General features: G+C 51.0%; 6 protein-coding genes across 6 annotated transcripts; all 6 read right to left on the reverse strand.

Annotated features, from left to right (window-relative positions):
- Positions 1-72: 72 nt before the first annotated feature.
- On the reverse strand, positions 73-1,299 carry L199_007861 (uncharacterized protein; the record flags this gene model as incomplete). Its single annotated transcript, XM_064893547.1, has 1 exon — positions 73-1,299. The coding sequence occupies one exon, from the start codon at positions 1,297-1,299 to the stop codon at positions 73-75; it is 1,227 nt and encodes a 408-aa protein (XP_064749619.1).
- A 3,730-nt stretch (positions 1,300-5,029) lies between these two features.
- On the reverse strand, positions 5,030-6,395 carry L199_007862 (uncharacterized protein; the record flags this gene model as incomplete). The annotated part of the gene is made up of 3 exons (XM_064893548.1): positions 5,030-5,035; positions 5,209-6,177; positions 6,252-6,395. 3 exons carry the CDS (start codon positions 6,393-6,395, stop codon positions 5,030-5,032), a joined length of 1,119 nt encoding a protein of 372 aa, XP_064749620.1.
- A 465-nt stretch (positions 6,396-6,860) lies between these two features.
- On the reverse strand, positions 6,861-8,087 carry L199_007863 (uncharacterized protein; the record flags this gene model as incomplete). The annotated part of the gene is made up of 1 exon (XM_064893549.1): positions 6,861-8,087. The coding sequence occupies one exon, from the start codon at positions 8,085-8,087 to the stop codon at positions 6,861-6,863; it is 1,227 nt and encodes a 408-aa protein (XP_064749621.1).
- A 4,132-nt stretch (positions 8,088-12,219) lies between these two features.
- L199_007864 (uncharacterized protein) lies at positions 12,220-13,197 on the reverse strand (the record flags this gene model as incomplete). Its single annotated transcript, XM_064893550.1, has 1 exon — positions 12,220-13,197. The coding sequence occupies one exon, from the start codon at positions 13,195-13,197 to the stop codon at positions 12,220-12,222; it is 978 nt and encodes a 325-aa protein (XP_064749622.1).
- A 327-nt stretch (positions 13,198-13,524) lies between these two features.
- L199_007865 (uncharacterized protein) lies at positions 13,525-13,896 on the reverse strand (the record flags this gene model as incomplete). Its single annotated transcript, XM_064893551.1, has 1 exon — positions 13,525-13,896. The coding sequence occupies one exon, from the start codon at positions 13,894-13,896 to the stop codon at positions 13,525-13,527; it is 372 nt and encodes a 123-aa protein (XP_064749623.1).
- A 75-nt stretch (positions 13,897-13,971) lies between these two features.
- Positions 13,972-14,750, reverse strand: L199_007866 (uncharacterized protein; the record flags this gene model as incomplete). Its single annotated transcript, XM_064893552.1, has 2 exons — positions 13,972-14,563; positions 14,677-14,750. 2 exons carry the CDS (start codon positions 14,748-14,750, stop codon positions 13,972-13,974), a joined length of 666 nt encoding a protein of 221 aa, XP_064749624.1.
- Positions 14,751-16,249: the final 1,499 nt, after the last annotated feature.

Consider the following 16,249-nt stretch of genomic DNA (forward strand, 5'->3'; position numbering starts at 1 on the left):
GGCTGACCCCTACAGAAACCACTACTGAGTATACATAGTATGGTTGGTACATAATTACATAGCGCTTATGGCTTACACATGATGACTGGGGTATCGTTTACGGTGGTAGGATAACCCTCTCTCACTAGCTGTCACCTTTCCGCAGGAGCACACCCATAAGCCCGTCTCTGCCATCTCCTCTGCAGTGAACCTGTCCTCACCGTGTTTCTTCTTGATGTGATCGAGGAGATCCTTGTAGGTCTTATCACATTTGGGACAAGTATCCTGCCCTGACCTCGGCTTCCAGGACCTCTTAGCACGGGGTAACATGATTCCTTGCATGTCCAAGTAATCCGTTGTAGGCTCGCAGGTGAACATGGTGATCACCACTCGTTTCTTGGCATCTTCTGGCTTGAGAGCCACCACTCGATGAGGTAGGAGCCCTGGCTGGAAGAACACAACATCACCGGGAAAGACGGGTAAAGCGAGTCCTAACGTGGGAAGCAAGAGATCACCCCTACCATCTGTGTGATCCCAGTCTAAGTTCTCCCGACCCAAGACGAGGAGTGTGGTGTATAGACGACGGTCATCATGGTTATCCATGTGCAGCTTCTCTGATTGACCTTGGGTGATCGCAGAGCAGGTAGCCAGCTGACCGAAGCGGAAGAAATCGGCTACATGGTCAACCTGGACATCTTGAAAGTCGGAAGGGGACAATCCACGGAGATCGAGCTTTCCTTGGTCAACGGCAGACCTGAAACGGTCGTTGCTGGCTTTATGTGCCAGGCAGGTCTTACGATCCACCTGGTCGAGCCTGGCTTGAACCTTCTCCTTGACGACAGCATCTATGGCCAAGCATAGTCCCAGCATACATTGCCTTCTCGCTGCTGCGACCCGTTTGTTCGAATGTGGTTGTAGTGTGTCATTGGTGACCCAGGGTGTATGGATCTCGGAGGCACGGAAGAAGACACCAAGATGATGCGGGCTCAGTCCAGTGGTACGCTCGGTACCTTTGATGAAAGCTTGACACCCAGCGCTCTCACTTTTCCTGGCGGCTTCAAGTATGGTATCCTGATCTCCCTGTGATAGCTGACCGGAGATCCTGACCACCCAGAACTTGGGACCACCCGATCTATGGGGGCGCGGAATGGCCAAATCGCCATGCTCAGGCAGTCGACGGAGCGGCTGGTCAGCCGAGTCACCAAGTAGCCGTCTCACAGTTGCCTCGATGTTTGATCGGTTTGACCTGGTGTGGGTGCAGTAGTATGTCTGGACATGGGCCGGTGTGGGCGCTTGGATGACGGATGGGACTCGAGACATGGCTGCCTAAGGGATGATGGTGAGTGACGGTGGATCACATGACGGGAAACTCACGGTTTGTATCACCCGATGTCTGTACTGTACCTATTCAATCGGGGCGTTACGGTTTGTGATGTGATACGGTACCTAAGACAACCTACCGGTCAGCTTTCGACATGACCCTCCACCATACACAGCTCTGCCAGACCCGATGGGCACGGCATGTGCCGCCCACCGCAACCCTCATATGCATCATTAGACTATATACTACTTGGCCCTATATCCCCGTCCCAGCTTGGTCAGGACCATCGGGTCCATCTTCTTCTTCAATTCCTCCATGCGGAGCACCTTTCTGTGCGATGGTGCCGGTGCCGGTGCCGGTCTCGTCTTCCGCTTTGGCTTGAACAGGACGTTGCGACTCACTGTCAAATCGATGGGGTTGGATCGCGTACCGGTTTTAGCGTTCCTATCGGTTCAGAATCAGCGTACGGTACGATATGATGTCAACTTAGATTTAATCGTGTATGGGCGTTCGGTGGGTGGTGGGGGAATGTCCTCTGACCCCTAAATCGACCCCTGCTTATATAGACATCGACCTGCTCTGACGATGCGATATGGACGACACCATTGATCGCACCATACGACCAATATCGCATCGTTTATCGCATCATACGACCAATATCGCATCGTTATGACATCGTGTATCGCATCATACGACCAATATCGCGTCGTTTACGACCAATATCGCATCGTTATGACATCGTTATCGCACCATACGACCAATATCGCATCGTGATTCATCGTATGACATCGTTGTCGCATCGTTATCGCATCATCTATCGCACCATACGACCAATCTCGCATGGCATCACATCGTCGGCCACCCAGATGGTAAAAGTGGTATGGGGACTCATTCCTAACGAAATTTCAATGCGATTCTAATGGTAGGATCGGTTTAACTCTATCTGCAACGGTCAAGGAGTTAGAAAAAAGGGCATTCCTAGACGCAAGTTTTTTTTTTGAGTGAGGGGTACCGTGAGGGGTACCGTTAGATGCGAAATTTCGAGAGGAATCTGATGGTACGGGCCACACTACTCTAACCGCGCTGGGTGTGGAGCAATTTGCCAAATCAGTATTATGCAATCCAAATGAAGTGGATCTACGTTGTCTGGGGTCATATGGTTTGTGGATAGGTAGCTGGTTTGAAAATTCGCTCGATATGGGTTAAATCTGATAAATTAGCAGTGAATGACAGATTCTGTGTGATGAGATTATGCGAAATCCCCAAGGGGAAATAGTGCTTGGAAGATGGTGGACAGCTGAGCTGCGACAGGTGATGACTAAGTATATTTCATGCAGACTGGAGCTGTTACATCTGAACGAGCTGGATTGAACAAAAACATCGGTTAACCCCCCCATTAACCCCCCAGTCAAACGGGCGATCAGCCAGGTAGTTATGAAGGTATAGGTGGCGGGGACCACGTGTGGGTGTGTGTTAGGGGTTGGGGTTAGGTTAGGGTTAGGGTTAGGGGTTCGTGCATGCATATTATCGTCCCAGATGGTAGAGGGACGTCTAGGATGCTGGGAAAATTGATCTGAGGTCTCTACGTGATGTGTAGCGTGATTGAGAAAATATTCTGGGTCGGCACGGGAGCGACCCCCCAAGCCAGGGGATCAAATTTGGGTCTGAAAAAAAAAAGATTACATCGGCCACGCACACATGCATGCTTCATGACATATATCACCTGGTAGAGGGAGGAGTGTGTGAGCCAGGATATACCAGTTGCAGGACGATAGCATCGGTGTGTGACAAATGAGAAATTATTTTCACTCACAGCTCGGTCTGACCCCCCAAGCCGGGATCAAATCGAGGAAGAGTGAAAACATTTTCCGTTTCGCGCATGCATGTATTCTTCCAAGTCTCTAAGACATTACCAGTACAGAATCGGCTGCTGAACCAGGATCTGAAGTCAGATTGTGCATAGCTGCGATGTGTGACGAATGAGAATTTATTTTCACTCACAAGACAGTCCGACCCCCTAAGCCGGGATCAAATCCGACTTGGTGAAAAACTTTTTCAAATCGCCCATGCATGCATTCTTCAAGTTGTTCAAGATATTCCCAATACAGAACGAGCTGCCGATTCAGAATCTCAAGTCAGATCATGCATAGGTGCCGCGAGTGACAAATGAGAATTTATTTTCACTCACTCGACCTTCCGACCTCCTAAGCCGGGATCAAATTTCTGACCCAGGTTGACCCCTACAGAAACCCTCACTGAGCGTACGGCTCACCTGTTTGACGCGTCTCGTCTGACCCAAACCACAAGTCAGCTTATCGCTTACCGTGCATAGATCAAGCGACTCACCACCAAGTCCTGTCCTATCCTCATCTTCCATACCCTCGTCACCTCCCACGGCCCCCCTGCTGGATTCCCAAGTCTGATATCCCCAAGACCTCGGCCGAGACCAATTCTGTCAACCACCTCAGCATCTTCACCCCATTCAGCTTATGGCGGCATCCCTTCTTACCGCAGGCGATCCTGAAAGGATGAGCGCTGTTCCTATGATATCCATGACCAGGTCCATCGGGATCTCTCTGACAGGGGAATCGACCATTGGGCATGATGCGTTTCACCAATCCAAACAGACCATCCAACTGTTCATCAGTCCGATACTTGTCAGACAGCAAGCTGAAGCAGGTCGGAACTACCTCCTCACCACCCATCCACCAGGCATCGGTTGACAGCGACTTGGTGGGTGAGCCATGATCTGAATTCCAGCCGAGAGAATTCAAGATGTCGACCAGGATCTGTCTTTGCTGTGGAGTAGGTACGTTGGATGCGGCTCCTTGAAACACGCTTCTGATCTGAGCTTGCTCGTATACCCAGTTGGCATTACTGAGGAAAGCCTCTCGGGTGACCAGCTTGGCATCCAGGTGATGTTTGCAGTGAGGACCTTCTCCTTGACCGAGCCAGTAGGAAGGATCAAGGAATGGAGTCGCTTCCACCAGACGGCGGGCTTCTTTCAAGCCGGGTGCCGTCACACTGACCTCTATCCGGAACCCTCCGAGACCTCTGTCGTCCTTGCTGGAAAGGTTGTGTATCATCCTTGACGCCTTCTCGACTTGATTCCTGACCCCGTACATGGTCTTGGGAATGCTCCCTTGCAGGTGAGAGTCGAACGACTTGATGACATGGACGATCCTTGGGTAGATTTTGAGCTTGAACTTGCGCCGTTTGTGGGTGGCTTTGATGCTGACCGTACCATAGTCCATCGACCCCGGCAACATGGTCCGATAGTGACGGAAGCCATTGTGTCTGCCTGTGGCCGAAGCAAACAGCCAGATGTAAGGAGATCCAAAGTTGACCCCAATGTCCCATTTGTTGTATTTCGCATACTTGTGATCGACCTGAGCTGGTTCCGAGCTGAGGAAGCGATCTGTGATGGGCATCTTCTGACCATATGCCTTGAGCCGTATGACACTGCATCCGGAAGCAATGAGGCAGTGAACAAAAACACTGGTCGGGAGATGAGCCCTGCCCAGACTGGCTTGCTCACGGAATCGACCTTTTTGGATGGCTTGGTACTTGTCGGCTTCTTCAATGAAAACGTCTCTATGTCGAGGATGGACCCATAACTGGTGGGTGGCTTGAGCGAGATACATGTACTGGCTGAAGTCTGGACCGTGGGACGTTTCAAGCCTCCTTGTAGGTGCCCGGTTGACGATCTGGACATCGGCCAGCGAGCTTTCAAACCTGTTCAAGTATTCCTCTGGTGAGATTGACAGTTCCCATCGGTCCACATCGGTAGGTTTCCTCTCCAACTCGTCCAGCCAGTCGTTCCCTTCCTCCTGATGTTCCACCAGCTTCTTGAATCCTCCCATGAAAGGTAACTCTGGGACAAACGACTCGAGCCATTCCACCCCCACATCTTCTAATACTGGAGGGCTCCACCCTCTATCCCGTACATCCACACCCTCTTGTTCTCCCGTGACATCTTGTTCCGTACTAGCACGTATGCTCCCTCGTTCTTCTCCATCCTCATCCCCTCCCAGTAAGTCCCAAAGGTCATCGTCTATGTCCTCACCACCGTCATCTCTGCCCGCACCATCTTCCATTATCCCTTGACCATCCCGTCCATCAGACTCCTGGGGATCTATATCCATCCCCCCTTGGTCCGATTCATCTTCTTCTGGCTGCCATTGATATGATCCATCGTCACTCATCACTGATCGTTCCTCTTCATTCTCTTCATCGGACCATGGTCTGTCATCCCCATCCTGGGCTGCATCCTCGATCTCCTTGGCCCGCTTTCTCTCCCAATAAGCCTCATCCTCGATCTCTTCCTCCTCCTCCTCCTCCTCCTCCTCGTCGTCGTCATCTTCTTCTACTTCTTTACCAGCCCCGTCCTCTTCATACACTTCCGTCTCCTGACCATGACTGAATACGTCATCATCCGCCTCATCGTATACATAGAGGACGGGATTGGTAACTCTGGAGGAGGACCTACGGGTGGGAGTGAGTGGTGAGCTGTTGATCTGCAAGTGGTTGATGGACAGACCGTTGGGTGACAGAGACTGAGATGACCGACGGGTACTTGCAGGACTCAGACTGGGCGTTCCCACGACTGAACTCAGAGGGGATGACGTGGAGTTAGCTGGTGGGACATGGCCAGATGCAGAGTGCGCCGAGCTGAGCGGACTGCTGAAACGACTGGGGGTCTTTAGAGTGGATCTCCAAGGGGATGCTTCAAGGAGAGATGCTATCGAAGGGCAGGTGTCAATGAGTTGCTGAGATATGGAGCTGCCCTTTGAGCTGGAGAGTAAAGAGATGCTGTCGAAGGGGCAGGTGTCAATGAGTTGCTGAGATATCGAGCGGCCCTTTGAGCTGGAGAGTAACTGGGACAGTTGAACCGTAGCTGATGTTTGTTGAGCCCACTCGCATTCAACACCAATCTCCCACATGCACATACCACCACCTCCGTGTCTGAAATATCATCCTTGGTGAATCGATCTCCCTTGTGTCTCTTCTTGAAGTGTTCCACCAGATCGACATAAAGAATCCCAGCACACCTATTGCATCTGCCTGAGGGGTTGGTCGTCTTTCCTCTGGGCATGGTATTTCTTATGTGATATGAATGTCTAAATGGAATCGCATCAAAGAAATCCCTACTGAGTAGAAGAAGTATGGTAAGTAGAGACGCGTCTGACTACTAAAGAAACCCCTATTGGGGGTTACATATCAAATTGTACAAGCAGACGCGTCTGACCCCTATAAAAACCACTACTGGCTGACCCCTAAAGAAACCACTACTGAGTCTGACCCCTAAAGAAACCACTACTGGGGATACGAAGGATCGTACATACTGTCTGGCTGACCCCTACAAAAACCACTACTGGGTATACAAAGGATCGTACACCCTTACTGGCTGACCCCTAAAGAAACCACTACTGAGTCTGACCCCTAAAGAAACCACTACTGGGGATACGAAGGATCGTACATACTGTCCGGCTGACCCCTACAGAAACCACTACTGAGTATACATAGTATGGTTGGTACATAATTACATAGCGCTTATGGCTTACACATGATGACTGGGGTATCGTTTACGGTGGTAGGATAACCCTCTCTCACTAGCTGTCACCTTTCCGCAGGAGCACACCCATAAGCCCGTCTCTGCCATCTCCTCTGCAGTGAACCTGTCCTCACCGTGTTTCTTCTTGATGTGATCGAGGAGATCCTTGTAGGTCTTATCACATTTGGGACAAGTATCCTGCCCTGACCTCGGCTTCCAGGACCTCTTAGCACGGGGTAACATGATTCCTTGCATGTCCAAGTAATCCGTTGTAGGCTCGCAGGTGAACATGGTGATCACCACTCGTTTCTTGGCATCTTCTGGCTTGAGAGCCACCACTCGATGAGGTAGGAGCCCTGGCTGGAAGAACACAACATCACCGGGAAAGACGGGTAAAGCGAGTCCTAACGTGGGAAGCAAGAGATCACCCCTACCATCTGTGTGATCCCAGTCTAAGTTCTCCCGACCCAAGACGAGGAGTGTGGTGTATAGACGACGGTCATCATGGTTATCCATGTGCAGCTTCTCTGATTGACCTTGGGTGATCGCAGAGCAGGTAGCCAGCTGACCGAAGCGGAAGAAATCGGCTACATGGTCAACCTGGACATCTTGAAAGTCGGAAGGGGACAATCCACGGAGATCGAGCTTTCCTTGGTCAACGGCAGACCTGAAACGGTCGTTGCTGGCTTTATGTGCCAGGCAGGTCTTACGATCCACCTGGTCGAGCCTGGCTTGAACCTTCTCCTTGACGACAGCATCTATGGCCAAGCATAGTCCCAGCATACATTGCCTTCTCGCTGCTGCGACCCGTTTGTTCGAATGTGGTTGTAGTGTGTCATTGGTGACCCAGGGTGTATGGATCTCGGAGGCACGGAAGAAGACACCAAGATGATGCGGGCTCAGTCCAGTGGTACGCTCGGTACCTTTGATGAAAGCTTGACACCCAGCGCTCTCACTTTTCCTGGCGGCTTCAAGTATGGTATCCTGATCTCCCTGTGATAGCTGACCGGAGATCCTGACCACCCAGAACTTGGGACCACCCGATCTATGGGGGCGCGGAATGGCCAAATCGCCATGCTCAGGCAGTCGACGGAGCGGCTGGTCAGCCGAGTCACCAAGTAGCCGTCTCACAGTTGCCTCGATGTTTGATCGGTTTGACCTGGTGTGGGTGCAGTAGTATGTCTGGACATGGGCCGGTGTGGGCGCTTGGATGACGGATGGGACTCGAGACATGGCTGCCTAAGGGATGATGGTGAGTGACGGTGGATCACATGACGGGAAACTCACGGTTTGTATCACCCGATGTCTGTACTGTACCTATTCAATCGGGGCGTTACGGTTTGTGATGTGATACGGTACCTAAGACAACCTACCGGTCAGCTTTCGACATGACCCTCCACCATACACAGCTCTGCCAGACCCGATGGGCACGGCATGTGCCGCCCACCGCAACCCTCATATGCATCATTAGACTATATACTACTTGGCCCTATATCCCCGTCCCAGCTTGGTCAGGACCATCGGGTCCATCTTCTTCTTCAATTCCTCCATGCGGAGCACCTTTCTGTGCGATGGTGCCGGTGCCGGTGCCGGTCTCGTCTTCCGCTTTGGCTTGAACAGGACGTTGCGACTCACTGTCAAATCGATGGGGTTGGATCGCGTACCGGTTTTAGCGTTCCTATCGGTTCAGAATCAGCGTACGGTACGATATGATGTCAACTTAGATTTAATCGTGTATGGGCGTTCGGTGGGTGGTGGGGAATGTCCTCTGACCCCTAAATCGACCCCCTGCTTATATAGACATCGACCTGCTCTGACGATGCGATATGGACGACACCATTGATCGCACCATACGACCAATATCGCATCGTTTATCGCATCATACGACCAATATCGCATCGTTATGACATCGTGTATCGCATCATACGACCAATATCGCGTCGTTTACGACCAATATCGCATCGTTATGACATCGTTATCGCACCATACGACCAATATCGCATCGTGATTCATCGTATGACATCGTTGTCGCATCGTTATCGCATCATCTATCGCACCATACGACCAATCTCGCATGGCATCACATCGTCGGCCACCCAGATGGTAAAAGTGGTATGGGGACTCATTCCTAACGAAATTTCAATGCGATTCTAATGGTAGGATCGGTTTAACTCTATCTGCAACGGTCAAGGAGTTAGAAAAAGGGCATTCCTAGACGCAAGTTTTTTTTTTGAGTGAGGGGTACCGTGAGGGGTACCGTTAGATGCGAAATTTCGAGAGGAATCTGATGGTACGGGCCACACTACTCTAACCGCGCTGGGTGTGGAGCAATTTGCCAAATCAGTATTATGCAATCCAAATGAAGTGGATCTACGTTGTCTGGGGTCATATGGTTTGTGGATAGGTAGCTGGTTTGAAAATTCGCTCGATATGGGTTAAATCTGATAAATTAGCAGTGAATGACAGATTCTGTGTGATGAGATTATGCGAAATCCCCAAGGGAAATAGTGCTTGGAAGATGGTGGACAGCTGAGCTGCGACAGGTGATGACTAAGTATATTTCATGCAGACTGGAGCTGTTACATCTGAACGAGCTGGATTGAACAAAAACATCGGTTAACCCCCCCATTAACCCCCAGTCAAACGGGCGATCAGCCAGGTAGTTATGAAGGTATAGGTGGCGGGGACCACGTGTGGGTGTGTGTTAGGGGTTGGGTTACATACCGATTCTCTGAGGGGTGCCGATTTTGGGCCGAATTTCGTGCATGCATATTATCGTCCCAGATGGTAGAGGGGACGTCTAGGATGCTGGGAAAATTGATCTGAGGTCTCTACGTGATGTGTAGCGTGATTGAGAAAATATTCTGGGTCGGCACGGGAGCGACCCCCCAAGCCGGGATCAAATTTGGGTCTGAAAAAAAAAAAGATTACATCGGCCACGCACACATGCATGCTTCATGACATATATCACCTGGTAGAGGAGGAGTGTGTGAGCCAGGATATACCAGTTGCAGGACGATAGCATCGGTGTGTGACAAATGAGAAATTATTTTCACTCACAGCTCGGTCTGACCCCCCAAGCCGGGATCAAATCGAGGAAGAGTGAAAAACATTTTCCGTTTCGCGCATGCATGTATTCTTCCAAGTCTCTAAGACATTACCAGTACAGAATCGGCTGCTGAACCAGGATCTGAAGTCAGATTGTGCATAGCTGCGATGTGTGACGAATGAGAATTTATTTTCACTCACAAGACAGTCCGACCCCCCTAAGCCGGGATCAAATCCGACTTGGTGAAAAACTTTTTCAAATCGCCCATGCATGCATTCTTCAAGTTGTTCAAGATATTCCCAATACAGAACGAGCTGCCGATTCAGAATCTCAAGTCAGATCATGCATAGGTGCCGCGAGTGACAAATGAGAATTTATTTTCACTCACTCGACCTTCCGACCTCCTAAGCCGGGATCAAATTTCTGACCCAGGTTGACCCCCTACAGAAACCCTCACTGAGCGTACGGCTCACCTGTTTGACGCGTCTCGTCTGACCCAAACCACAAGTCAGCTTATCGCTTACCGTGCATAGATCAAGCGACTCACCACCAAGTCCTGTCCTATCCTCATCTTCCATACCCTCGTCACCTCCCACGGCCCCTGCTGGATTCCCAAGTCTGATATCCCCAAGACCTCGGCCGAGACCAATTCTGTCAACCACCTCAGCATCTTCACCCCATTCAGCTTATGGCGGCATCCCTTCTTACCGCAGGCGATCCTGAAAGGATGAGCGCTGTTCCTATGATATCCATGACCAGGTCCATCGGGATCTCTCTGACAGGGGAATCGACCATTGGGCATGATGCGTTTCACCAATCCAAACAGACCATCCAACTGTTCATCAGTCCGATACTTGTCAGACAGCAAGCTGAAGCAGGTCGGAACTACCTCCTCACCACCCATCCACCAGGCATCGGTTGACAGCGACTTGGTGGGTGAGCCATGATCTGAATTCCAGCCGAGAGAATTCAAGATGTCGACCAGGATCTGTCTTTGCTGTGGAGTAGGTACGTTGGATGCGGCTCCTTGAAACACGCTTCTGATCTGAGCTTGCTCGTATACCCAGTTGGCATTACTGAGGAAAGCCTCTCGGGTGACCAGCTTGGCATCCAGGTGATGTTTGCAGTGAGGACCTTCTCCTTGACCGAGCCAGTAGGAAGGATCAAGGAATGGAGTCGCTTCCACCAGACGGCGGGCTTCTTTCAAGCCGGGTGCCGTCACACTGACCTCTATCCGGAACCCTCCGAGACCTCTGTCGTCCTTGCTGGAAAGGTTGTGTATCATCCTTGACGCCTTCTCGACTTGATTCCTGACCCCGTACATGGTCTTGGGAATGCTCCCTTGCAGGTGAGAGTCGAACGACTTGATGACATGGACGATCCTTGGGTAGATTTTGAGCTTGAACTTGCGCCGTTTGTGGGTGGCTTTGATGCTGACCGTACCATAGTCCATCGACCCCGGCAACATGGTCCGATAGTGACGGAAGCCATTGTGTCTGCCTGTGGCCGAAGCAAACAGCCAGATGTAAGGAGATCCAAAGTTGACCCCAATGTCCCATTTGTTGTATTTCGCATACTTGTGATCGACCTGAGCTGGTTCCGAGCTGAGGAAGCGATCTGTGATGGGCATCTTCTGACCATATGCCTTGAGCCGTATGACACTGCATCCGGAAGCAATGAGGCAGTGAACAAAAACACTGGTCGGGAGATGAGCCCTGCCCAGACTGGCTTGCTCACGGAATCGACCTTTTTGGATGGCTTGGTACTTGTCGGCTTCTTCAATGAAAACGTCTCTATGTCGAGGATGGACCCATAACTGGTGGGTGGCTTGAGCGAGATACATGTACTGGCTGAAGTCTGGACCGTGGGACGTTTCAAGCCTCCTTGTAGGTGCCCGGTTGACGATCTGGACATCGGCCAGCGAGCTTTCAAACCTGTTCAAGTATTCCTCTGGTGAGATTGACAGTTCCCATCGGTCCACATCGGTAGGTTTCCTCTCCAACTCGTCCAGCCAGTCGTTCCCTTCCTCCTGATGTTCCACCAGCTTCTTGAATCCTCCCATGAAAGGTAACTCTGGGACAAACGACTCGAGCCATTCCACCCCACATCTTCTAATACTGGAGGGCTCCACCCTCTATCCCGTACATCCACACCCTCTTGTTCTCCCGTGACATCTTGTTCCGTACTAGCACGTATGCTCCTCGTTCTTCTCCATCCTCATCCCCTCCCAGTAAGTCCCAAAGGTCATCGTCTATGTCCTCACCACCGTCATCTCTGCCCGCACCATCTTCCATTATCCCTTGACCATCCCGTCCATCAGACTCCTGGGGATCTATATCCATCCCCCCCTTGGTCCGATTCATCTTCTTCTGGCTGCCATTGATATGATCCATCGTCACTCATCACTGATCGTTCCTCTTCATTCTCTTCATCGGACCATGGTCTGTCATCCCCATCCTGGGCTGCATCCTCGATCTCCTTGGCCCGCTTTCTCTCCCAATAAGCCTCATCCTCGATCTCTTCCTCCTCCTCCTCCTCCTCCTCCTCGTCGTCGTCATCTTCTTCTACTTCTTTACCAGCCCCGTCCTCTTCATACACTTCCGTCTCCTGACCATGACTGAATACGTCATCATCCGCCTCATCGTATACATAGAGGACGGGATTGGTAACTCTGGAGGAGGACCTACGGGTGGGAGTGAGTGGTGAGCTGTTGATCTGCAAGTGGTTGATGGACAGACCGTTGGGTGACAGAGACTGAGATGACCGACGGGTACTTGCAGGACTCAGACTGGGCGTTCCCACGACTGAACTCAGAGGGGATGACGTGGAGTTAGCTGGTGGGACATGGCCAGATGCAGAGTGCGCCGAGCTGAGCGGACTGCTGAAACGACTGGGGGTCTTTAGAGTGGATCTCCAAGGGGATGCTTCAAGGAGAGATGCTATCGAAGGGGCAGGTGTCAATGAGTTGCTGAGATATGGAGCTGCCCTTTGAGCTGGAGAGTAAAGAGATGCTGTCGAAGGGGCAGGTGTCAATGAGTTGCTGAGATATCGAGCGGCCCTTTGAGCTGGAGAGTAACTGGGACAGTTGAACCGTAGCTGATGTTTGTTGAGCCCACTCGCATTCAACACCAATCTCCCACATGCACATACCACCACCTCCGTGTCTGAAATATCATCCTTGGTGAATCGATCTCCCTTGTGTCTCTTCTTGAAGTGTTCCACCAGATCGACATAAAGAATCCCAGCACACCTATTGCATCTGCCTGAGGGGTTGGTCGTCTTTCCTCTGGGCATGGTATTTCTTATGTGATATGAATGTCTAAATGGAATCGCATCAAAGAAATCCCTACTGAGTAGAAGAAGTATGGTAAGTAGAGACGCGTCTGACTACTAAAGAAACCCCTATTGGGGGTTACATATCAAATTGTACAAGCAGACGCGTCTGACCCCTATAAAAACCACTACTGGCTGACCCCTAAAGAAACCACTACTGAGTCTGACCCCTAAAGAAACCACTACTGGGGATACGAAGGATCGTACATACTGTCCGGCTGACCCCTACAGAAACCACTACTGAGTATACATAGTATGGTTGGTACATAATTACATAGCGCTTATGGCTTACACATGATGACTGGGGTATCGTTTACGGTGGTAGGATAACCCTCTCTCACTAGCTGTCACCTTTCCGCAGGAGCACACCCATAAGCCCGTCTCTGCCATCTCCTCTGCAGTGAACCTGTCCTCACCGTGTTTCTTCTTGATGTGATCGAGGAGATCCTTGTAGGTCTTATCACATTTGGGACAAGTATCCTGCCCTGACCTCGGCTTCCAGGACCTCTTAGCACGGGGTAACATGATTCCTTGCATGTCCAAGTAATCCGTTGTAGGCTCGCAGGTGAACATGGTGATCACCACTCGTTTCTTGGCATCTTCTGGCTTGAGAGCCACCACTCGATGAGGTAGGGAGCCCTGGCTGGAAGAACACAACATCACCGGGAAAGACGGGTAAAGCGAGTCCTAACGTGGGAAGCAAGAGATCACCCCTACCATCTGTGTGATCCCAGTCTAAGTTCTCCGACCCAAGACGAGGAGTGTGGTGTATAGACGACGGTCATCATGGTTATCCATGTGCAGCTTCTCTGATTGACCTTGGGTGATCGCAGAGCAGGTAGCCAGCTGACCGAAGCGGAAGAAATCGGCTACATGGTCAACCTGGACATCTTGAAAGTCGGAAGGGGACAATCCACGGAGATCGAGCTTTCCTTGGTCAACGGCAGACCTGAAACGGTCGTTGCTGGCTTTATGTGCCAGGCAGGTCTTACGATCCACCTGGTCGAGCCTGGCTTGAACCTTCTCCTTGACGACAGCATCTATGGCCAAGCATAGTCCCAGCATACATTGCCTTCTCGCTGCTGCGACCCGTTTGTTCGAATGTGGTTGTAGTGTGTCATTGGTGACCCAGGGTGTATGGATCTCGGAGGCACGGAAGAAGACACCAAGATGATGCGGGCTCAGTCCAGTGGTACGCTCGGTACCTTTGATGAAAGCTTGACACCCAGCGCTCTCACTTTTCCTGGCGGCTTCAAGTATGGTATCCTGATCTCCCTGTGATAGCTGACCGGAGATCCTGACCACCCAGAACTTGGGACCACCCGATCTATGGGGCGCGGAATGGCCAAATCGCCATGCTCAGGCAGTCGACGGAGCGGCTGGTCAGCCGAGTCACCAAGTAGCCGTCTCACAGTTGCCTCGATGTTTGATCGGTTTGACCTGGTGTGGGTGCAGTAGTATGTCTGGACATGGGCCGGTGTGGGCGCTTGGATGACGGATGGGACTCGAGACATGGCTGCCTAAGGGATGATGGTGAGTGACGGTGGATCACATGACGGGAAACTCACGGTTTGTATCACCCGATGTCTGTACTGTACCTATTCAATCGGGGCGTTACGGTTTGTGATGTGATACGGTACCTAAGACAACCTACCGGTCAGCTTTCGACATGACCCTCCACCATACACAGCTCTGCCAGACCCGATGGGCACGGCATGTGCCGCCCACCGCAACCCTCATATGCATCATTAGACTATATACTACTTGGCCCTATATCCCCGTCCCAGCTTGGTCAGGACCATCGGGTCCATCTTCTTCTTCAATTCCTCCATGCGGAGCACCTTTCTGTGCGATGGTGCCGGTGCCGGTGCCGGTCTCGTCTTCCGCTTTGGCTTGAACAGGACGTTGCGACTCACTGTCAAATCGATGGGGTTGGATCGCGTACCGGTTTTAGCGTTCCTATCGGTTCAGAATCAGCGTACGGTACGATATGATGTCAACTTAGATTTAATCGTGTATGGGCGTTCGGTGGGTGGTGGGGGAATGTCCTCTGACCCCTAAATCGACCCCTGCTTATATAGACATCGACCTGCTCTGACGATGCGATATGGACGACACCATTGATCGCACCATACGACCAATATCGCATCGTTTATCGCATCATACGACCAATATCGCATCGTTATGACATCGTGTATCGCATCATACGACCAATATCGCGTCGTTTACGACCAATATCGCATCGTTATGACATCGTTATCGCACCATACGACCAATATCGCATCGTGATTCATCGTATGACATCGTTGTCGCATCGTTATCGCATCATCTATCGCACCATACGACCAATCTCGCATGGCATCACATCGTCGGCCACCCAGATGGTAAAAGTGGTATGGGGACTCATTCCTAACGAAATTTCAATGCGATTCTAATGGTAGGATCGGTTTAACTCTATCTGCAACGGTCAAGGAGTTAGAAAAAGGGCATTCCTAGACGCAAGTTTTTTTTTTGAGTGAGGGGTACCGTGAGGGGTACCGTTAGATGCGAAATTTCGAGAGGAATCTGATGGTACGGGCCACACTACTCTAACCGCGCTGGGTGTGGAGCAATTTGCCAAATCAGTATTATGCAATCCAAATGAAGTGGATCTACGTTGTCTGGGGTCATATGGTTTGTGGATAGGTAGCTGGTTTGAAAATTCGCTCGATATGGGTTAAATCTGATAAATTAGCAGTGAATGACAGATTCTGTGTGATGAGATTATGCGAAATCCCCAAGGGAAATAGTGCTTGAAGATGGTGGACAGCTGAGCTGCGACAGGTGATGACTAAGTATATTTCATGCAGACTGGAGCTGTTACATCTGAACGAGCTGGATTGAACAAAAACATCGGTTAACCCCCCATTAACCCCCCAGTCAAACGGGCGATCAGCCAGGTAGTTATGAAGGTATAGGTGGCGGGGACCACGTGTGGGTGTGTGTTAGGTTAGGGTTAGGGTTAGGGGTTAGG

This window comes from Kwoniella botswanensis, chromosome 2 (assembly GCF_036426115.1).
Source record: "Kwoniella botswanensis chromosome 2, complete sequence".
Classification (NCBI taxonomy): Eukaryota; Fungi; Basidiomycota; class Tremellomycetes; order Tremellales; family Cryptococcaceae; genus Kwoniella; species Kwoniella botswanensis.